Source organism: Xylocopa sonorina, chromosome 5 (assembly GCF_050948175.1).
Source record: "Xylocopa sonorina isolate GNS202 chromosome 5, iyXylSono1_principal, whole genome shotgun sequence".
NCBI classification, from domain to species: domain Eukaryota; kingdom Metazoa; phylum Arthropoda; class Insecta; order Hymenoptera; family Apidae; genus Xylocopa; species Xylocopa sonorina.
In genome coordinates, this window is record NC_135197.1 from 7,295,415 (window position 1) to 7,318,826 (window position 23,412).

Below are 23,412 nucleotides of genomic sequence, written 5' to 3' on the forward strand. Positions count from 1 at the left end.
TTGTTTCCCTCGATGTGCACGGGAACCGGCCATGCACTTCCGCCGGATGCTTCGTCGCAGGTATTGCTACCGCATGCGGTGACTGCGCACAGTTGATCATCGAGATTTCGGACTCGAGAACGGTGCAATTCCGTGGTGTTACGACGAGGATCGACGTAGCGCGAGCGTGGCTTCGTATGGAAATGTCCTATCGAATTTATGTAAATAGAAGAGCCTGTGTATACCGCATCCTTGAGGAAAAATAATAAAATATTCGATGCCCGAGATATTCGGCTGCGAGCTTCCGAAGCGAACGACTTGGAAACGATCGAAACGCGGAACAAAATTTCCGTATAGACTCGACACCATGGAATTGAAGTTACCAAATTCGTGAGAAATGGTATCTCCGTTTCAATGACAAACGATCGCACGTCTTTTCTTGATGAATTATACGACACAGGACTTTTGACCACTACACGCGACACTCTCAACGGATGTATCAGACAAAACGTAACACAGGGTTACTATAATCCCATGGCATCTCTATGCAACTTAGGGTCCATTTATACTCTTCTAACTCTTCCAACGCTTTTGCTAAAACGTTTTTATCGAGCAAACGATTCAGACGACAAAATCAACCATCACTGAATCCCATGACACTCAATGTATATTTAGAGAGGCTTGCATAGTAATTGAACGAAACATTCACTGCGACAATAAATGTTACCGTGTTAAGCTATGTGCAGTATACATATATATATATAGGTAACTTTAGGTGAGAGTAATAAAAAAAAAAACAATATACCAAACGAGTCCTCTTTAGATTGCGATTAGGGGATGTTAAGGAGGGTACAATTCCAGAAGCAGCGATTAGATTAAAAACCGATGTAAGTAATATATTTTCATATTTACAAGGACTTTTAGTTGTAAGTTGAATAAGAGTCGTATAGTTGAATATATGGATGTATGTATACATATAATATGTGTTGCGCTTGTAAAAATATAAAGTGCGTTTTTTCAAAACGTATTTATTCCATCGACGTCGAGAAGAAGAACACCTATTGTCATCGGCGAGGGAGCGAGATGCGAGAGAGAGAGAGAGAGAGAGAGAGAGAGAGAGAGAGAGAGAGAGAGAGAGAGAGCGAGGATGAGGAAAGGAAGGGAAAACAGAAACGCAAACTATGACCCTTTTCTTTGATTTCCACGGCGAAACGTTCCATCGACGTTCTCATTGAAAACACAGTGGGGAAAAAACGAGCACTGAAACCAGTTTTACCGCTGTGGACAACGGGAAAAAGGAAGAGCGAGAATAAAAAGCAATTTCCGTTCGACGCAATGAGTACATTTTGAAAGAACGCCACGAATAGGAATGCTTTCACTGAAAGCGATTAATTTCCAAGAACTTCGTTTCGTATCCTCGACCATGAACCACAATAACATCGTTTTATATTCCTTTCTCGAATACATTTTTCTTCTCCCCGTGTGCACGAAGTAATTTATCAACGATCGAGTTCCCTCGAATTTTGTTCACCGCGAAACGAAGCGATCGTTCGATGCCTTTTGCTCGATTAGGTAGAAAAATTTCACGGATCGAGGAGATGCTACATGTTTCTTTCCCAACGGAGCTCTAGCGCGGGGTGTGCGCCAAACGAAAAGTTCCATTTTCTGCTCGTAGCTATCGAGAAGGCACGTAGTGAAGAATCGCTAAGGCGAGCAATATAAAAACGTTCCGACGGAGTCTGGACGAGGAGGAAAGATCATGTTCGTTGCTTCGATTATCGCGCCCGTTCCATCCCTCTCAACGCTTGACTCGGTACTCCCGGTGGTAGGTTCGCTGGTTCTCCGCCCCTCGCTTCCGGATCGTTGCTGGCTGCTTCGGAAGCCTTGAATCTCTTGTACTTCCCTGAAACGGTTCATCGATTGACCTTGCCGTTTTCAAAGCGAGACGATAACGAGGATCGTCGCCGGGAAAGGGTGCGAAATGGAAAACGAGAATAAAATCGACGATTTAAATGGCGGACGCGTGAAATGTGTCGCGAGCTTTAGTTACAGAACTTTCATTCTCCCTTATCGTGATAAGTGGTTGTTCGTTTTAGAAGGAACGAGGTTAATTCCATTTTTACCCGCGGAATATTACTTTTTCGGTTTGAATTATTGCTCGTTAGGGGAGCACGGAATCCCCCCTTGATATCTGGCACAAACAATCGAGCCGATTTCGGATCGATGATTAATATTACTTACTCGCTAAACGGACCAAAGTGACGCCCCACCAAATGCTCCAGCCCCACCCAACCAGGCAGAATAAAACGGTGAATAATTGGCCCACACCGACCACCAGGTTAACCACGAACGCGCCCAGCCTCGATTTCACGCCAGCCACCGCTGAGAATCTCGGTTGGCCTGTGCACAAGTTGAAAATACCACTCCAGACGGTGCCTGAAAGGAGAAGTACAATTAAGTTTCGATCCGAGCTTTCCTCTAAGAAAGGAGATGGCTGAATAAACAATTGTTTTACCAGAACCAGGCAGTAGAACATTCCACACCAGACAGAACCAGGCGAGAGGAACAGGTAGACACGGAATAGCGCCACGCATTAAGGAATTGTGCTCAACCAGGACATCGGGTATCTTAGGCTTCGGCTCCTATCATTCAAAGAGAACAAATCAATTGAAATAAAATAACAACCGGAGTAAACGATCGATTGGATCTTCTAATTCATAATTTACCTCCGATAATGGTGGCGGTGCAACGCTGGTAAGACTGTGCTTGGCACGTATGCTTCTTGTGCGTTCTGCTTCAACGTTTCGCTTGCATTTGCAATTGCCGAACAGACGGCGACAAATGGCGCCGAACCTTCTCTCCGGGGGACAGCAAACGGTGGCCTCCGCGGGCGCGATCCTCGATCTTCTTGAGCAACATTTTATTTCCCTGAGGCGTTTGCACCTGACACGAACAAACATATCTCATTGATAAATTGCGCAAAGATATCGTACTCTTCGAAGCAGTTAGAAAGCGATAATATCCATCGTATCGAAAGAGAGTTTATCCCTTTTAAGTATACTAACGAGCAAAGAAATAAAATCAATCTCTCAATGGTACATGCCTAGAAAGCATAACCATGAATACTAACTGGATGGTTCAATGGAACATCCAACCGTGACAAGAGTCATTAAGCTTCGTGCTCGTCTGAACTCTCCGGTGAAAGCCAGTATCCTTTGGAGATTCCACATCCATTCAGAATCGAAAACCATTTACCTGCATCTGTTCTTGAGCTTTGGCCAGCAACCAGCGGGCGCGTTGTCCGTGGCTGGCGGCTGCTCGTTTCTGCTGACCATCGCCGGGGTCCTGGCGTGGTGCCTGGGCCACGTGAACCCCTTTGGATCCGTGCGACAAGCCAGACACCTCATGCTTGGACAACAATCGCAGCAACGACTCAGGGACCTCCTCCAACGCGTGAAAAGCCTGTCGGACGGTTGCTCGCCGACGCCGTTCGCGGCTGCCAGCACCCTGCAATCGAAGGGCGGCCGCGCCCCGTGCTGTTAGCATTATTAAAAACGCCAGCTCGATCGATTGGCCGCGATAAAGGAGCCTTCGGCGTCGATTAAGACGAGAATGACAGGCGTCGATGGAGCGTGGCGCGGTCAGAGGAACCGGCGTTGCTTTCGCGCTGGTAGCCATTGGATTTCCTCAAGGAGACGCGCGAGGGTGAATCTGGGTCGAGGTGAAGTCGAGTCTGGGAGGGTGGGATTGGTTTATCGTGGAATTGGAGGGTGACTGATTTTAGAATTAAAGGGTTTCTTCGCGTGTTAGCAGTCTTGGATGATTAGTCAGCATTGGGGTATTATTTATTCCTATATTTGTATTAACTTGTATTATAGATTACAGACGTGCGTCGTGTTTTACAGTGGTTTTATAAGAAGGACTTCGTTACCTTTCTTTTGTATTCTAGTATATCGAAGTAATTATATTCGTGGCTGATAGAGTTAGGTTCGAAGTATGTACGTTCCCGTTCGCCTGACGTCGAGTGTTTCCCAGTGAATATGCACCGCGTTGGTCAGACACGTCCGACTGCACGCGGAGCGCGCGGCGGAAGTTTCTAGGAATTCGATTCGTTTCGCCTACAATTTCTTTCTTCCACTCACAGTCAATAACGAGCAGAATTACTTAGAACTAACATCAAGGTTCCTTATCTACATTTTTCCAATTACCAAAGTTCAATGACACCACGATTCGAAATATCAAAAATATCGCGCACAGTGGTACCGGAAATTAAGCGGCCATCAAGCGCCATCCAATCAGGCCTCCGTCGATTAATCAGCGACCCAATCACCACCCTTCACGCGACCCCCAAAATCGAATATCGTCGCACGACGATCGTGCACCAATTAAATCGCATCAATCTCCGGCCGTCCTACGCCCCCATTAATTCGCACTACAAGACATCACGCCTACGCTGGTACACACAAGTTTCACGTAGGATTCCTATCGATCGGCGGAAGCACAACGTGCACTAAATTCCCACGTGTTGCCACGAGCACCTACCGTTTCCTGTACGACTATCTTCCCAAGCCCACCCCCTCGAACCCGATCGTGAAACCGTTGAACCTTCGCGCGAGCGAAACCTTACTCTACTCTACTTACTTACTGCTACTCGCGGACTTTGTCGAGGCGTGAGATCTCGAGGGACCTCGCGATCGATGCTCAAGCGGAAACGCCGCTACTCACGGCGAACGGAAGTCGAGATGACCGAGGATGCTTCTCGCGAGCGATAGATCGATTCGCAGGGACCGTGTGAACGCGCGAAGGGAGTCGCAGGCCCTGTGAGGCTCTGCTGGCGAACGAGCATCGCGACAACCCGCTCGTGTGTCGCACGGTGATTGCGGGTACCGCAGTCCTCGGGGGTTGGGCCGCGCCTCAGGTGGACGAAGGGCGGCGGAACGAAGAGGGTGGACAGGCCGTGGTGTGCCTGCTGGCCAGCGAGCCCGTCACGCGAAGATTTTCTCCTTCGACCGCCTGCATTAAACGTAGCAGAGACCAACACCATCGCGCGACTTCCTTCGGTTGACCGCGAAATCGATACCGGGCACGGTGAAGTTCTTTACCTTAACACAGACGCTTTTTCAAGGCGCCCACGCGTCAACTGACCATCCCCCCTACTTTCAAGATAGGATTTTTTTCTTCCCTTTAACCCTGCCGTTGTCGTGACTCGATCGGTTCTCCGTTTGCCTTCGTCTTTGCTCAACTTTCCTCGATTCCAGCAAATATCGTGATATTGGTTATTGTTTTTCTATATTTTTTTTTATAATTCATGTCAAACGTTTCTTTGTAATTCCTAGATGTTCGATGCGAGACCACGAGAGGAGATTTATGATTTCAGTCGCGTGGAAAGAGATCGCCCGATTAGAAAAAGGAAAACGTACGGTCGGGTTTCTGAGCGACGTACGCACATGGAAAGTGAACGCACAGACCCGTAACGAACGTTTCAATGATACGAAGTTTTTTTAACTGCCTGCTCACTTCGACTCGCGGGCTACCCTCGCGAAATGTGTGCGTGCGGGTGTCGGTTCGCTCGCGAGACCCTGAAGAACTCTACGCGAACTTTCCCCTTTACCGCGTTTCAAAGTGTTATAAAAGTCGTGCTTTCCATTCGAGATGAATGAAGAACTCGTAACTCGGTATTGTAAAAGGAAAGGAACTAGCGTTAATAGAAATTAGAAGTCCATATCGTATACGCCAGCATTTTTCTCGGTCACGGCATCTGAAAACTGTCTTTTCCCGCGAAAGTGTTTTAAACGTACCGTTCGCCGACACGGTTGAACCATTCAGATGCGATCTTTATTTCAAGGCTTTCTTTATCTGAAAAAGTGGAGTCCCAGGAAAAATTCTCACAGTCGTAAAAGTGGAACGGATGATAACAGCGTCTCGTAACGCTGTCGTAGGACCGTGACGTAAGAAAACATATCATTATGCGGTTCCAGAGAATTATGCGAAATGTGGTGTAACGGTGTTCTGCGTGTACTGATATACTGCGCTTAGTCACGTGGCGTCATGGGAATTGTAGATACAACCCCTTTTAGAGCTCGAACAATTTTCTTCCCCTCCTTGGAAATCTACAGAAGTATCGTTGGACGTTGATAAGAAGAAAAAGGCAACGTTATACAGTAGAAAACGTTGTTAACGCACAGACGACAGAATAAAGTATCTCGACAGCTATTTTCCGGTGCAATGCATGCGAATTGCACTTGAGATTGTTGCGAATGCAAAGTTTATCGCGACGGTTGAACTTCGTGCACCCCGTTCTTCGTTGCTGTGAAGTATGGATACTAAAGCTCGATACTCAATAGTACGCGAGGTCCATCGATGTTTCAATTACTTTCGCAGAAGAATCGTCTCGCTGACAACGCGATGGGACGCGTGCACACGAGTATCCGGCCATGGGCAAGCGGCGCGTTAAACAAAACCATTAAAAGTTGGCGCAGAACCAGGCAGAAAGTTCGTACCGTGGACGTGCTACGATTTTCACGGCGATTATGGCATGTAGCCGCCAAAATCGTGCAGTTAAAAGTTTAGACGGTGCGCGGACCGCGGCGTCATTAACCCTTCAGGAGAGCGAAGGAACTTTCAGCGTCGTTATTACCTTGTTATTACTTTCACTTGCTCGCGAGCCGAAAGTCGTTGATGGCGCTTAAGGAAATCATCTTGTCCTATAAATCACGCGTCCGATCATCGATCCTACGTTTCGAAATTTCTAGCAGAACTCGCGATAACGTTGGAACACCGAACGAACGTGAGACTTTGCGTGGCTTCAGGCGTCGGTCGGTCTAAAAATCTCCAACAGACAACTGATTATGTAAATTTGCGGTTTTTAGCATCTCTCACCTTCGCATAAATTAGTTTGAACGTGAAAACAATGGAGCGCGTGATTCCAGGCGTCGACGTTTACAGAAATTTCGTAAAACCAGCAGGAGCATTTTCTCTTCCGCAATTATGTACGTGCTTAACTGGGTCAGTCGGTTTACGGTAACGCGGACACACTAATCGCAGCAGGAGTTACGTGGAGAATCAAAAGTGAAGAGAGAAAGAGAGAAAAGAAGCGGGGGAGAAACGCTCGTGATGTGCAATATTAAGAAACAGAGGAGACCCTATGTAACTTTTTAATTGCTCTTTTCCTTTACGAACTTCGCACAGCTGTGACTAACCAGACACAATACGCGCGATCCTTGATTCTCTGTTTTCCAAAGGATCTAGAGCGAAATTAAAAAAGTTCGTGACAAAGGAACGTAATGAATTTATCTCGCCGAAAGTGGTACCTCCTCTAACAAGCCATTTTAAGGGGAAAAAATGTCCGCGCCTTTTACAATCATAATATAGTATTACTATAAAGGAAAAAATGGAAGCAGTAAAATTACACGTGCCATGGTTACGGTGCGATGCTTGACACGAGAGCCAGGCGAATTAACATAAACAAGGGCTAAGACCTAATCGCATTGCAAATTCGACTAAGTAATCGATGACTCTGCGGTTTCGCGTACCGAACGCTCGTTTCCATTCATTCTCTGTTCGATATTTGATCCTCGCGTATGAATCACGGGGCGGAAACGATAAAATAATATGTGGCGCCGTTTCGCTAAAAAATTGGAGCAAACCGCGCGTGATTTCACGGATTCGACAAATTACGCGATTTCTCGGAATTGTTCTGGCGATGCTCGATGGAAAGGGAGGGTGAAAAGAGAGCGATTTAAACGATGGCGTGTGTGTATGTGTCACGGAGTGAAATTTGGATAAACCTGATAATTATAAATATATCCTTGACTCTCGTAATATCTTCGCGTCATGTCGAGAATAACGTGACGTTCTTATCGATGTGTTATCACCACGTAAATTTATTTAGAAGCTATTATTTAAAGCGAATTTCTGCATAAATAATTTTTCGACGGGCGTTAAGATCATGATATTATTCGCACGTTGTTTATTTCTCTATCACTGGATATCTATTTTATTTCAAAGCAGCATGGAAATATAAACTCTACAGCAGTATAGAAAAGAATCCACGACGATAGCGATCTAGGTAATTAAAAACAAAAATCTAATGGTTCTTTTTACATATCTCTTAATTGATCATTAATATCATACCTGCTCGGTCTAGTTATGGTTTGGAATTACAAATTAGATCAATAAACAATCTACTTTGCCCTCGTTCAGTTAAATTTAGACCCTAGTCGCTGCTTCGTTGCAAGTACATTACAGAATTTTAATTGATGCATATATTATACGTCGTGCACAACTATCCTTTTCGAATCCCAATGAAATGGAACCAATTTACAACGGCATACCCTTCCTGCATTCCATAATAAAGAAACAGTAACGTGCTTTCCCTCATAACCATTCCCTGATACACCGTTTAGGTATATTAACCCACTGCCCACGTTACAGAACTGAAACTGCCCGACGTCCCACACGCCAAACCATAAAACCGCGAAATGCAGAAGCACGCCTGAAAATTAACAATGTTCCAACCACAAAAAAACTAATGGAATATTCGCGATATTTTTAGCCGTCCAATTAGCATTGTCAACAAATAGAAGCAGCAGGTAAACGGAATCATAAACGTCCGAACGGTCTGACGTCAATGTCGCACGAAACTGGGCCAAACACGAAGGGCTAGTTCATCCCCAGCCACTTGGGCCCCCGTCACGCAACCGTCGCGCTACCCTTTGGATCTCGTCGTGTCCAAAAATCGCGGCTGATACCACGCGTACCTCCTGGGGAATGATGAACACCCGGATGCAGGATACGTGCGGACGAAGGAACCGTTCGGAGACCGTCCGAAAGGGCTGAAAGCTGTGAGTGAAATACATTGGGGGTGGTTGAGTCCCGACCTTGGCCGCACGCGACGCTTGACGGCTCCTCGGTCAGTTCGCGTAGCTGCGTTGTGTCGATTTTCGGTTGTACCGACTGTACACACATACATTCACACTCTAATTATCCGCCATGACGATCTTGCATTAGGTACGTTGATGACTGAATGATTGGTGGCGTGTAGCCATCGGTCATTTCGTTGCATTAGGTTACGTTTCGTCGCTCAATTCATGGAAATCTACGCGTTACATTTTGCTGCCCGACAAGTTCTTTAACAGTAAAGAATTTCTCGTGCAAGAACGTGGAGGAATAAATAGAGGGCGAATAAGGGTTGGAAAATAATAGAAAGGACTGAAGTTTTGTATTGTTATAGTGAAAGTTGAGGAGGTAAGGTTGAAGTTTTTTAATCCTGTCTTTATTGTGGTGTAACGATGCCTCTAGTGGAACTGCGAGGCAAATTGTGTCAACTGTGGAAAGGGTAGGGGTCGGAAAATGGTGGCTGAGAAGAGGAAATTGCCTGGAGCTTATTAAATGGGCGCCCTGGGCGCGCGCACTTGTTATCGTCGCGATAATTCGCATTAGATGAATAGTGTGCAGTTGCTTTAATAGCAGAAAACGCTAGCTTCTACGCTAGATTTTCCATAGACTACTTACTGCGCGTTTTCTTTCTCGTACGATTTTCCTATGCTTTTACGAAGGAAACATTCGTACGCCTCCACGTGTTACAAAAGATCGCGTTATTTAAACATTCTCCTACATTATTTACAAGATTTGTATACCGATTGCGAAATATTGATCCTCTTTACGTTGAAAGTGTGAAATGTCAGGGCATAAAACATTTGTTCCGTTCACGTTTCGCCTTGTCTCCGTCTTTGGCTTACGCGATGCGGTGCGCTCTTTCAACTGCCGCGAGAACAATCACGCTGCAGTGATTAAGTGCAATATGCACGAGGCGTTACTTTGCATTTTAAAGGAAATGTGGAACGAAGCCGCTTAATAACACGACTCTGTCCCATTCGCATGCACGCGTTCGTTAAACGACCGTAAACGACTATATTGCCTATTCAAACAAATACAAATCATTACCATATACACTTGGCGGAACAGATCCTCACCGCCCTATCGCGATTACATAGCGAACATTCCATCTCTCGACAGCAAATAATAGAAACTGAACACTTTCTAAGTTTCACCGAATCTAAGCATTTTCTCTCGTTTATCAAAAATTCCATGCGTACCATCGCCGCTCTGGGAACTCGACGGCAAGAGGTCGTCGTGCTATTTCGGAGCAACTCCCAAAGGAGAAATTTGCCCTCCAAAAACGGAGCGCTGCAGAAAAGTGGCACGCACAACGTCCAAGAATTCTCCGCTAGAACGTCGCGTGTTCGAGTGTCCCACATAAGAGAACACTTTGTCCCTTAAACGATCCAGAGTTCCTCAAAGTAACGCGTCTTTCGGTAGGCCGATGGAATCTTAATGATTTCGGAGAGCCGAGAGAAACTGGTTGCCAGTGACAAAGCAACCTGCTTGTACGCGGGACAACGCTGACGTACGACACCAATGTTTAATTAGTCGATGGAGGTTTCAGCGTTATAAACGATTAAACAGAGAAATTACCAGGGAAATATGTACGCGTGACAGAACAGTGGTTCGACGAAATTCAAACGGGTAACGAAACGGGAGGAAATCGATGCCGCGAACTGGCCTGCGTTTACGTTCAACAGGCCGGAAATGGCGTGCACGTGTAACCGTGTTTTTAGAGGAATCCCGTTCGCCCAGCGGACGATCGACTAATAATAGACGTGATAATATTTGCTCGACCCGTACGGGGGCTGTTCGTTGCTTAAACGAGACGATTGTGCGCGTCGCACATTTGGCGAAGATTATTTTCAGCGCCCCGAGGATTGGTACCTCGCCGTTAATTCGGTCTCCCCCCAATAATGGCAACGAAAGACGATCGACTTCGGTCGGCGAATCGATCGTTTTTTCGTTGCCGTGGAAAATGGGACTCGAGGATTTAGAATGACAATAAGAAAGGAGCAGTCGAACATTGTGGACGGAGAGACCGTAATTACAAGATTGGGAGCTCCCTCATTCGGGGCTGTAATTGAAAGAGATTAAATGAAATTGGAAGATTGTCTTCGCGATGGTAATTAATGGCCACTCGTTAAAGTCTCAACGTTAGTTACAATTTTAACTGAAATTTTCTATTACACGCGAAATTACAAGGCACTTCTTGTTGAATTTGTAATATCTTCATGAATTCTCTTCGCTCGAAATATTAAAGGGAAATTGTAATTATGCTTTAAGCCTCCCACTTATTAATCGGGTTACTTGTGCAAGTTACTTAATTTCGAGCAGCTTGAATTCGAGTTGCGTTACGATCCGCACTGGTGAAGCGGTCTCGGGTGACGAGAGCTCGAGTAATTTGCCAAATGAAAACGAGGCCTCGCAATTCCCGTTTTCAACCAGCGATCGGGAAAGAACAAACACCCGCATACGAACGATCGCAGCGTCCTGTTTAAATTCGAAAATTCAGTTCCCCGTTTTGCTGTGTTTAATTCAATGAATAGAAAGCTGTACGTCGGAAGAGCCTCGATGAATTATTCAATGTGTCGCTCGTCGTCGACTCGTACGTTTTTACGGGGGAGACCATTGCGATTCTGGGTTGGTACACAATCGTATTTAAAGAGACGTTACAGTATTCGCTCGCGATTATACGCAGCATCGTCACGCTATTGCGGTTCTCTGAGTCACTTTTTAACGTGGCCGGGTGTAATAAAATCTCGCGGAACGATTGCAGTCCCCGTGGGGCATGCCGCGTAAAAAGAATTTAATCTCGTTACAATTACGTTAATAACGGACCACCCTGGGCAATATCGATACGCGACGGAGTCACGAAAATGATGGAATTTAACTATAGCGAAAGATCGACGATATTTGGATTTGCTTGAGAGTCTGCGTATAAAAACATTAGAGAAAGCTGGTACAAAAAATTGCGAAACATTTTTAACGCGCGTAAAGTTGACGACGTTTCCTGTGCCGTGTAAAAAGTTGGCAAGTTGTTAAGATTCTATACGCAGAAATTTAATGCTGGCTTTATCCGTAATATTCATAAAGTGTAAAATCAATGTAAAACGCTGCATTGTTTTTGCCGTTGTAAGTTGTACATTTTTGTCACGACTCGGGTGGCAACTTGGTGTAAGTTTCGTAACAAGAAAAGACTACCGTGCAGTAGTCGTTAGAATTGACCGAGAAGAATGATGAAGTGAGAGAAAAAAAAAAACCCGCGAACTTCTTACATTCAATGTCCAGCGGTGTCATTAGACCAGCAGAGAGCAAAAGAAACGAGCAGTCGAAGGGAAGAAAAACTGGAATCGCAGATTAGAAGCGTGAATGATGGACACGGTCTAACAGCCTCGTGCTTTCGTTGTTCTCCTTTTTTTTCGCCTCCATCCTTTCCTTCCTCCTCTGGCCTCCGATTCGAGTTAATTAGTGACGCTCGTATAACGAGGCGATTCGAAATTCTGATTTATAATCCCCTTGAGCTAGGCCGTGGCGATGTAAATCTCCGCGGGATCGATAAACCCAGCTCGGTTGCATCGACCACTGGCAAGGGTGGTGCTTTACAACTAGCCGGGGTGAAGGAACTCTGTGGATCTTACGATGGGCCAAGTTTCCCTCGCGACCCTGTTGTCTACGACGCCAGTCTAGTAAGTGGAAGTTGTAGAACAATTTAATCACGACTCGCTTTCGTAACGATATCTGCACTCGCCACTCTACTAAACAACATCGTCCGAAATATTTGGAATACGGAAACTCCTTGCGTAAATACTGACTCGAGCATTCTTTTAAAACTGGTGGAGATGAAGAGCGAAGAACGAAGCCAAATGCGAAAGCGAATTAACAGAGCAAATAACAGAGAACATCCTATTTTTCTCACAACCGTAGATTTAGCTTAACCCACCTACCCCTGGGATATACGTGTAGAACAATTAATATTCGCTTAGGGAAAACACAAATGATCAAGAGTGGATTATGAGGGTTAACTGCGTGCTGGAAGAGACGCAGCAGTAAATAACTGCTCGGTAATGTACCCGTTTCGCGATCTTGCCCGCGATACTACGAGCTTAATGAAGCGCCGCCACTTCATATCGCTGATATTCCCGAATAAATCTCGGGGCATTCACTGGGCTGATTGCAGCGGTGGTTGGTAATTGATAAAGTGGAAGCTCGCGGGCAATTTCGTGGAAAAAATAGGCCTCGATGCGCGCGGACAGGCGAACGGCATATCTCCCAGGAAGACGGCCGTTTTAGGGTTTCATAATTCTCCCGCCGGAAGCCGTCGGCGATTCTTCTCGTTTGCCATGCTGCTCATCACGAAAGTGATTCGTTTTAATTGAGACTGATGCCTGGGTTTCGTGTCAGCTATCCCCCATTCTGATTCCATTTTCCGATCCGACGCACTCAGCTTCGTCCCAACCACCCTCTACCTCCTCCATATCGGACACGCGTGTCCTTTAACACGCATCCGCATCGGATCCGCGACCATTTATCGTCACTTCCGACTGGCATAAATTGCCCTCGAACGCTGTGTATCTTTCCTGATTAACATCTATCCCAGCCACTCGGTACAAAATGTGATGCCGTGAGAGTGGATGTCCGAAGTCGGAATTTTACGATCTGACAAGGGGTGATGCAAGGTAGTGTTCGATTTTAAGACAGTGAGGATATTCTACGCGATCACTCGTGAATTCAATACGATCAAATCTTCGAATTTTCCATACAGGACCACAAGAATATATATACAACGCAACGAGAGGAAATAGAAGTGGAGAAATGATACTCACGTAGGGTCTCCGTTTTGCTCCAAGTGCACCACGTTCCCGCTTAGCGTTTCGATCTCCTGCGGTCGTTTCACCACGTGCATCCCAGTTTTTTCTCTAGGCGAGGACACCCCTCTAACGGTGTCCACGCTCACCCCAGTGTCCGTGGACCGCGCGCTCTCGATCGAATCGACGGACACCCCCGCGGACGATTTCAGCGACGTACCACTTCCGTGATTGCTCATCCGCGCCTTCGTCCCAGCGCTGTTCACGTTTTTCGTATCGTTACTCCTCACTGCACCAACCACGCTGGACACGTTGTTCGCCCTCGAGCTAGTCGTGGACTGATCGGAACCGGACGTGTTCTTCGCGGTTCTCGTGGTTGCGTTCGCCACAGTCTTCGCCTCGGAGCCGTTCGTCGGCTTCGAAACCGTCCTCGCGTCCTCCTGTTTCATCGAAGCACTCGCGGCGGAAGTCATTGTCCTTTGAGTCTCGGTACTCGAGGAATTTCTGGTGGAACCGTTCGTTGGCTGCATCTCGTTCGCTTTGACCGAGTTGCTCGCCGACGAGGGTTGCAACGGAGTCGATTCCTCGATCTTCTGATCGTTCTTCCTCGTGTTCTGTTCGTTCATCGCGTTCTGGACCCTGTTCATACGCTGCGTCGCTGAGCCAGTTGTAACATTACTCGTAACGACACTGTTCACCTTGCTTGCACTTTTCACTGATTGACTGATACTATTGTTCTTCGAATGACCGCCGACTGTCTCGTGCGTTGGAACAGGCGACTCGTTTCTGCTGTCCGTTCCACTTCTCGTTTTGTTATAGTTAGCGTTAACTTTATTGGACTTTGACATCTGCGAGTTCGTTTGACGATGATCTTCACCGTTCACGACTTGAGAGTTTTGCGTCTGTCTAGTGGCAGAGTCATCGTTCGACGAGTTGGATGATTTGCTGTTGGAAAACTCTTGCTGACTCTTCGCCTTCTCCGAGTTATTCTTCCTCTCGCTGATCTCCTTCTCCAGAAGAATCGCGTTGGCGTCGATGTGCAACGGTTGAACAGCCGTGGTGGCAGTCGTGCTCACCACGCTGGAAGTACCCTTGGCGCCAGACGTCTGTCTCAGAAGATCCAGCAAATCCAAATCGACTCGATCGGAGTTGGAACCTTTCTCGCTCACGTGAGACTCTTTCGATCCTGCCTCGGACTGTTTGCTACCCTGACTGGACTCGTTCGTCTGTTCATTACTCGCACGAGATTCCTTGGACCCTTTATCGACCCTAGTTTTATCCTTGTCGTTCGTCTGATTAGAGATGTTGATGAACCTGGCCGGATTCAAGGAATTCGAGCTAGCCCTGTTCGTCTTCAACGGAATCTTCGACGGGGACGTAAGTCGTTCCTTGCTAGACACTCTGCCAGCGCCGGTAGTCTTCTCCTGGTTTTGTTTCTTCGCGTTCCAGGCATTCCTCGACGGGGACGGGGCAAATTTCTGCTGTTTCGACGGCGAGGGCCTCGTGGATTCCTTCGGACGGTCCCTTTTCGCGAACTTTGGCGTTCTTTCCGGTTTCGTCGGCGTCCCCTGGATGGGGGACAGCTTGCTGGGCGTCTTCGGGACCTGTCGACGCGTGGCGAGGTTCGTGACGCTGTTGCTGTTTCCGGAGGCGTTCAAGCGATTTCTGGAATCTGCTGCATTTAAGCGGCTCCGCGAGTCCACGCGTCGACCGAGCTTTGGCGAGGAGAGACGTTCCGTGGACTTGCTGAGGGACGTCGAACGATGCCTGGTTGGTTGTGGGATCAGACTTCTCCTTGGACTGTTGTGCTGTGATACTGAAACTGATATTAACGAAAGGAACGATGATTTCTTAATAATCGTACGCGAAGAATATGCTTCAGTATACAGTCGTTTTTCGAAACCGCCAACTTTACGGAAACGTGTCATAGATTTTAATACACAAGCGTTACCTCTCCGATCGAGTCTGCCCCTCCTTCGAGGATCCCCAGCCTCTGGTGACTGCGGTCTCGATTTGGATCGTGGCGGCGCTCCTTTGAAACCGCGTCCTCGAAAGGGAGAGACTCGCCCGGTAGCCAACGTCGGCGACGGACTCCTCCTTTCCGGTGAAACTGGCCTCGAGTCCGCGATGATCACGAAACTGGACCGCCTGTGCGCCCTCGAGGAAGACGTGGCGGAGGGCGCGATCTTGTACGGCTCAGGTGCACGCGGCGGCGGCGGCATCGCGTTGGGCGACAGGTAATTCCCGTCGGGTGCAGCGAGCACCCTGAACGGTGGCGGTCGTTGTGCATGGCCGTCGTCGAGCCGCCTCATCCTTTCGAGGCCCCGAAGCTGCAACGCGAGAATCACCACTGTTGGATTTTCCGAGAGCTTCCCGTTCTAACGAGCTATCTGCTTCGCGTACACCCTACTCTCAGCTGTCCTTATCTTTCCCAATTCTAAAACGTACACGCGGTTTCCTTGTTTGCATTCTGTCTACGCTGTTAAAACGCAATTTGCTTAACTATGATTCAGTGTTCCCTAAACAGGTCAACGGACGCTGTATCTGTTTTCATTCTCAGCTTCATAATTCTAGCTACGCTATACACCCTGTACAATATTTGCCATGATATCGCGCTATCGCTAGCTTGCTGACGCAGGCCAAACTTTCCAGTCCCTTTTACTTTGAAGCACGTTTGTCCGAGGAAAGTTCTACACGATACTGGGCGCGTTAATAACAACCCAGGCCCCATTAAACAACCGCCACTTATTAAGTGAATAGTGATCCAGGGGCTTGATCGAGATGGTTCAGACTAATTGCTAAGATAACGACGATCGTGTGAATGCGGAGAAAGCTGTGGTACCTCGAGTCCTTCATGCAGACGACCAAGATGCGGAGGACGCCAAAATCTGTTGTCGCTCTCACCTGGAACACACAAGAATCTTCCTTGAGTATTAGAAAGCCGTAGAATCAGCTTTCGAGAGTACCTGCATTCTTTAAAAGCAGGTACGATAATCGCATTAGATCCACGAGAAATTTTCAACGCCCTCCCGTTCTGCGCGGTTACGCGAGGATAAAAACGCATCTCTTGGTCCCGGAAGTGAGCGCAAAAAAACATTCCTTAAAATATTCAGCCCGTCTGCGCGTTCCTAACGAGCATACGGTGGAGTCTCTAAGGGCTCCCAGTTGCTTCTGGCCACTTCCTCTTCCTCTCTGCGTTACGTCTTCCGCTCGCGGAACATTTTCGAGCGTGGCCTAGCAATTAGCGATGCCGCGTGCAACATTCGTGATTATTCGTCGACTGTTGCGATTATTCACTCTAGTTGCAACGGGCCCTGTCGAGCGTACATCGGTCTCTACGCATTCTATTCACGCTCTCATACGCGGGAATGGTCGACTCGATCGCCTCGGTCTCGCTAGCTCGCAAGCACTATGCTTATTACCGCGATACCGTGACGCTGTTGATCTACATTCTCTATGCGCAATCCTGTAAGCTATTCTTCTACTTTTTTTCTAATTTTTAACGACGTAAGATGAATCTTCGTTGCGAAGAATTCTTGCTGAGAAAGTTGTGACGTTGGGAGGGACTTCCTGGAGGTGTGCGCGTAGAGGGCTTTTACCTTGCCTTTCTTGTTTGAAAAGTTTTCTTTGGGAATTTGGACCATGTTTCCTTTCCCAGTGAGTTTCATGTTTGGCTCGCGTTATTCTTGCGTTTCGTTCGTGGATTCTTCGCATATCTTTAGTTTCTTCGTCCATTAACGTAATACTCGGAGATAACAGATCGAAAAGCGTTCTATAGAAATCTTGATCCTTTCTATTTTTGATTGCGATCGAACGATAAAAGAGAGACTTGCAGGACTGCACAACCCGTAACGAATGATTCTAGACAGGCTTCTCTTTGCTACGAATTCTTTTCAATCTTGTTACATTGATATAGAGGAGTATGTAAAAAAAGCTTATTAAAAGAGCAGTTTTACGATCGGAATGTATTATGCATTCCGTGCAAATGATTCTGAACAAAGCGTACTAACATATAGGTCAATGGAATCATTCGAAGCGGTCATACGGTGTGCGTTATTATCGCGACCAATCTTATTACGGAATTTCGCTGTGTGCCGCTGTGTTTATTCATTCTGTTACAACTAACTGCATTAACCAAACGCCGTGTGTAATTCGTTACCTTGGGAAATCCGAAACGCATCCATAAAACGCGATTTCACTTAATTACCATTGGTTTATCGCAACGCGATATTTCGCCTCTAAACGCAGAGTTAAACGCTACAACCTGTTCCGATCGACCACCCACGCACGATCGATTCGCGAATCCCAAATACCACACCACTGACAGATACCAAATTCCACTTCCTTCGAATTCGACTTTCGAATAGAATTTAATTACCGCTGTATATCATTTCGCAACACTTATTAACAACCGTCAGAGAAAGAATAGAAGATAATCACAGCGGTAGCGGTGATCCAGGCGCCATCCGGATGAGACGTAGCCGACGCAACGCGAGGACGTTCTCCATGCAGGTGGTCCCCAAAGAATCTGCATCGTGTCCAATGACATTCCTCGAATCGCCACGGGACGACACCGGTCAGCATGAAGAATCGGCCGCGAACGAGCAGGAACGACCTCGTGGCCGAAATGTGAATCACGATTGCCCGCGTCGCGTTGATTTACGGCGGCCGCACTGTTTCGAATTAATGGAGAGGCCAATGGTGCCGCGATTTGCGAGCCGCGAACCCCGTACGAGTACGTTCCCCGGGAATTATTGCACGCTTTCTAGAAATCTGTCTCCCGTGAATCGCAGAAGCCATCTCCGGCCAACTGCGCTTCTGCTCTGACGGGCACCGATGCGGGAGAAAATGATGGAAGTGGAAATCGAGCGATTTTCTTCAGGAAAACTTCTCCATCTCCTTGCGGAAAATACTGGGCCGTCCGGTGGAAAGTATTTCTGTCTTCTCGTGGAAAACATTTTGACGGAGAATCTTCTCAGAAGAGAATCTTCGGTTCTTCCGTACTATTGTAGTCGACTGAAGACAATATCGATCGTTTCGAATGTGGAAAGTTGATTCGACGCAAGTTTTAGACGCGTGGAAGCAAAAGGAATGGTTGCACCGTAGCGATCGTGTCGTAAAGCACGGCTCGACTGTTCGAGAAACATTGGCGAGTAAACGAGGTGGTTTCCGGTAATTAGGTTGCTTAAATTGTTAATGGAGAACCCGCTGGACGCGTCTAGACACACGACTCAGGCGAGTGTGGCTATATAAAAATCGTGCGAAACGGGAAATGCTTAAGAACCGCTTTAGAAACAGTTTAGGAACGGTTTATCGTATCATGTTTTTCACATGAGTTATATTAAGCAGAAATATGTGGAATGAAAGAAATGTGCCAGCGTTTGGAATGGAATCTGATAATATTATAAATACGTTTACGATTTGAATATACAAATTAACACGATTAGTATGGAATGATATCATGTAACTCTGGGAATCGCTCTGAAAAAGCTTCGAGTCTGACCTTGGCGCCATGAAAACTGCACGTGAGATACGAATAGAGAAACCTGTGGTGTGATCGACGATTTTCCAGGCGCATTTGTATGCACAGTGCACTCTATCTAATTGCAATCGAGAATCGGAAATTACAGCGAACGCGTAAAGGGTTGAATACTGCGGCATTACGTTTTATAAAGTCACCTGACGACAATTATTAACGCCTCGCGATTGAAAAACGAATTGAGGCACTGAAATCCACCGGAAACGTATAAAATCGAGCGATCCATAAATCACCTCGTTATCCAAACATCTTTCAACCCACTTTCGAAATCTCAACAAACAAAACCGGCTTCATCCCATAACGCGATTAATCTCTCAATTACCTACACAGGGACCCTTGTACGACTCTCTCGCCGGTGTCCAAAAGGGAGAAACAAAGTTCGTCACCGATTACTCAATCAATTAGCCCCGTGACCGGAGGCGGCGGTAACTGGTCGCCTCTCCGCTCGGATTCGCCTCAATTTCGCGGCAACTTAACGGCTCGGCTACCTAATGAGGCTCGTTTAACGAGGCTCAGGCGAAACATCTCCCATGATCGACGTTATAAATAACGATTTAGCGGCGATGAGGCGTGGCGGAGCGACGTGCATCTCTTTTAATTAGCAACCGTTGCGCAACGTTTCGATTAACAGACTCTGACGCGGCTCCTCTTTCTTCCGCGCGTACAGAATCGTAAATCGTGCGCCGCGACCGCGGGACAACGGGGTGAGAAATGGTAAATCAACGCCGCCGTTAACGCCGACGGAAAACTGCTCGAATCGGCCTCCAGCGAGGGATCAACGACCCCTCGTTACTCCCGCGTTCTATGTCTACCCGCGTGTATTCCACTGGCCAAGGAAGTGCCGCGCGGCGTAACGATCATGTAACAGCCGATTATTTCGCGAGGCAGTCGAGCAAGGACCGGCGAATTAATTGTTACGCGAGTACGGACAACTGCGCGTTCCGTTCCTCTCGCGGGCGTTCGCAACGGGGCGCATCATTGTTGCCGGAGTTTCGTAACACTTTTATCGTTTACAAAAGTCCGTTCCATTTTTGCCGGGAAAGAGGAAGGGACCGTGAATGGATCTGTTGTGCTCTGGGGATAATAGGACGGGACAATGGGAAATGTTCGCAATAGCATAAGCTATTTGTATGATACAGTGTTTGTCGGAATAAGAAAATGAAAAGGATAAAGTAAAAGAGAGGAGCAGGTAGAGTAGCGCGAGAAAACTTCTCGCGTGCGACTTCGCGCCGCTGCTTTAACTCAAACGGGCCTCAGCGACACGTTTCTGTCGCAAGCGTTGTGTCCGTTGACAATCGTCATCGATCAAATGTGAAAATACAAGCGTGTGCATACATATTAATTCCGCGGTACCTTGGTCACGACAAAAAGCGATGCATTATAGAGGGATCGCTCCTCTGTCTGGATTCGGTTACATGCTTGGAACGCGGAAAAACGGAAGGTCAAGACTGTGTTCGAACTTTGATCGACTTCGTTAATCACTGTTCGAGAGGAAAATACTCCTCGATTCTTTCTTATTTTATTTTTCCCGTTTTACCGTATTATAGTTCAGTCAAGAATATAGGAAATACCTAGCTGAATTTTTCCTGGGTAAATGGAACGGTCGGACTTTTATCGATCTGATTCGAATCCGTTCGCGAAGACCGCCACGAGGGAGGCGCGCGACTTTTTCCTCTCTCAAGAAGAACCGTAAACGTTTCATAAACCTTTCACGCAGCGATTCCACTCGTCGATCTACCATATTGCAAATGCATCTTAAACATGCAAATTGGAAGTGAATTGAAGATTCATATATTCAAGGAGAAATAAGAAATCAGTTTAGAGGAAGAACCGCAACAAGTAACGATACGATCGCATCAAAGCACTCGCAATGAACGATCAACGCGAGCCAAGGTGGCCGTTATAATAATCACGCTGGCTTCGCGGCAGATGTTATCCGGCTAGGCCAAAAAAGGCATTACCCATGAAATTTCAAGTACGACCTCGTGCGCCAGTCACGAGAGTGGCTACGCGCCTTGCGAATTCCACCAATGCGTCAGCGTTTCGTAACAATTACCCCGTTACTCGAAAACTACCCCCGCAAACACTTCACCGCCAAAATCATCATCAACAACTAACAGTCAACTAGAAAACAAAATTCCAAAAAATTACTCGCTCGACGAACAACAAATAAACAGTTGCTCCTTAAGAAAAATTCCACGAGCCTCCACCTTGCATAGATCTGCAGTTAACTGCAAAAACACTTTGTCTTTCAACTTGATCCTCACTGTATCAACGCTCACGAAATGTTCCACCTCGCTCGCACACGAACCGATCCAAGCAACCCTCTCGCGTTGCGCTTGGTCAACGGTAACATCCGCAACGATCCAGCTCGATCCCCGAAACGAAAACGGAACGCTTCGCCAGAAGTTGGCCGGTGTTCACCGGGGCCTTACCTGGCTATCAGGTGGATAGCGGAGCGGTGTCGCCGCGCAGGGTGCATTTACGAGGATGGAAGCCTCGAGGAAGCGTCGGTGGTCGGCATCGACGTGCCGCGGCGTCGGTCCGCGTCTTCGCGTGAGCACGAACGCGTCCTTACTGCCGCGGGGTTGGCCGGCTCGTCTGTTCGTCGAGAAAGCGCGAGGGTACAAGCTGGTCACTCGGGAGGCGCTGGCGCGATGACCAGGCGTCGTGGAAGCGTGGCCTGTTATCAGACCACTCGAACGTCCAGAATATACCTGGCTGATAGCAGGATGGAATCTGAACTGTACCGGGCTGTGCATTGGGAAGTGTGCTCCGCGATGGAGGTTCTTGGAGGGAGTTCTGTTGCAGATTTCGAGGCTCAGGAATGTGTCTTGTTCGAGGGCTACGAGGCAGTGGCTCTAGGCAATGGCATGCGACCAACGGTTGGGTGAGATAAGTGTCTAGTTGTATGCTTGATAATATAATTAGCCGTAGCTGGCAAACGGCGGGACGAGGGTTGATCCGAGTACGTATTGGAAAATGTCCTCTGTGGTGGAGATTCTTGCACCGTTATAGAATGCTTTATTGTTTTATCTACATATATGGATAGATAATAGAATTTGATATTGCAAGTATGCTTTGTTGGTATAGGTAGCATAGTGTTGTATTCATTTGAACAGTTATCGGTGATTAATGGCGGATAGTTTGGAGATGTTGAAGTAATCTCAGGTTTATGTTCTTTATTGTGTATTCTTTACAGAGTATGTGTTTCCTCTATAGTAGTTTATTAGACGTAGAGTGTAGTGGTTAATGTGACACTTGAATTGTAAAGGATGGAAATACTGTTGTGTAACATGTCGCGGTAAATACCTAAAAATAGTCCAATATTATAAAGAAGCTCGTTCACTTCGATCTAAAGAGTTTGCCATTTTATTTATTCCTAATGCACGTTGAACTGTGTACATTCGAAGGTATAATCGAAAATAAACGGTAAAAAACAGGGTTAATCCTAATGTTCTTACACGACATCGATCGTCGAACAAAGTGCAGCCACTTGTCCACCCACGCACCGGATCGGGTACGCTGCGGGGAGTGTTACACCATCGATGATGGTTACAACGTAAGTATGTTGTACATCGCTCGAATACGCGTTGCACGGGAGAGTATTCTGTAACACGGTGCGGCAGGCGAGGCCGTTCATTCATTCATTTGCTAGAGCTAGGTCTGCTGGATCCAAATTATTGGAACATTAGCTTGATTGAAGCGAGCTGGGCACGGCCCGGGATCGTACGATCGATTTTATGCACGTGTGTGTTCTCCGCGGCCCTTGAAACCTGCCGCGGCGATTAAAAGCCGCTGAAATTTACATTAAAATCAAATTTACCGAGTCCATCCGAAGCGGATACGTCAACATCTATCAATTCGAATCGTGGCGCAGGGAATACATCGGAACTCGACGAACGATGTTAATTTCACGGTCCAATTACGAATGCAGTTCAGAAAGGAACCAGATTTTTAAATGCGACGCGATTTCTCTGGATGCGAAGACTGATTGTTCTCCAAGGGTAAAATCGATCGAGCTCCTTTTAAACACGTTTTATTCGATCGTATATGTACAGTTTACATGATCATCGTCGCCACGTTACATATGGTACATCCGACCGCGGATTCAAATGGGTAACTTTCTGCTATGAGGAATAATTTTCTATGGGATCCAAAGCGAGCAGTCCTCACTCGTTAGCGTCGAATTCAAACTTCATG

General features: G+C 47.0%; 1 protein-coding gene across 5 annotated transcripts; it reads right to left on the minus strand.

Moving 5' to 3' along the window:
• Positions 1–1,270: 1,270 nt before the first annotated feature.
• On the minus strand, positions 1,271–21,913 carry Stum (mechanosensory transduction mediator stumble). 5 transcript variants are annotated; one of them, XM_076895320.1, is made up of 9 exons: positions 21,645–21,913; positions 16,513–16,574; positions 15,622–16,000; positions 13,689–15,492; positions 3,235–3,486; positions 2,706–2,922; positions 2,495–2,621; positions 2,221–2,415; positions 1,271–1,882 (listed from the first exon to the last, which is right to left on the minus strand). In XM_076895320.1, the coding sequence occupies exons 3-9, from the start codon at positions 15,980–15,982 to the stop codon at positions 1,755–1,757; spliced, it is 3,084 nt and encodes a 1,027-aa protein (XP_076751435.1). In that variant the 5' UTR covers positions 15,983–16,000; positions 16,513–16,574; positions 21,645–21,913; the 3' UTR covers positions 1,271–1,754. The 5 variants fall into 5 exon arrangements, with proteins under 5 accessions (XP_076751435.1, XP_076751436.1, XP_076751434.1 ...); XM_076895321.1 differs by having other exon boundaries at positions 15,622–16,020; XM_076895319.1 differs by lacking the exon at positions 21,645–21,913 and adding an exon at positions 18,111–18,511 and having other exon boundaries at positions 2,706–2,883.
• Positions 21,914–23,412: the final 1,499 nt, after the last annotated feature.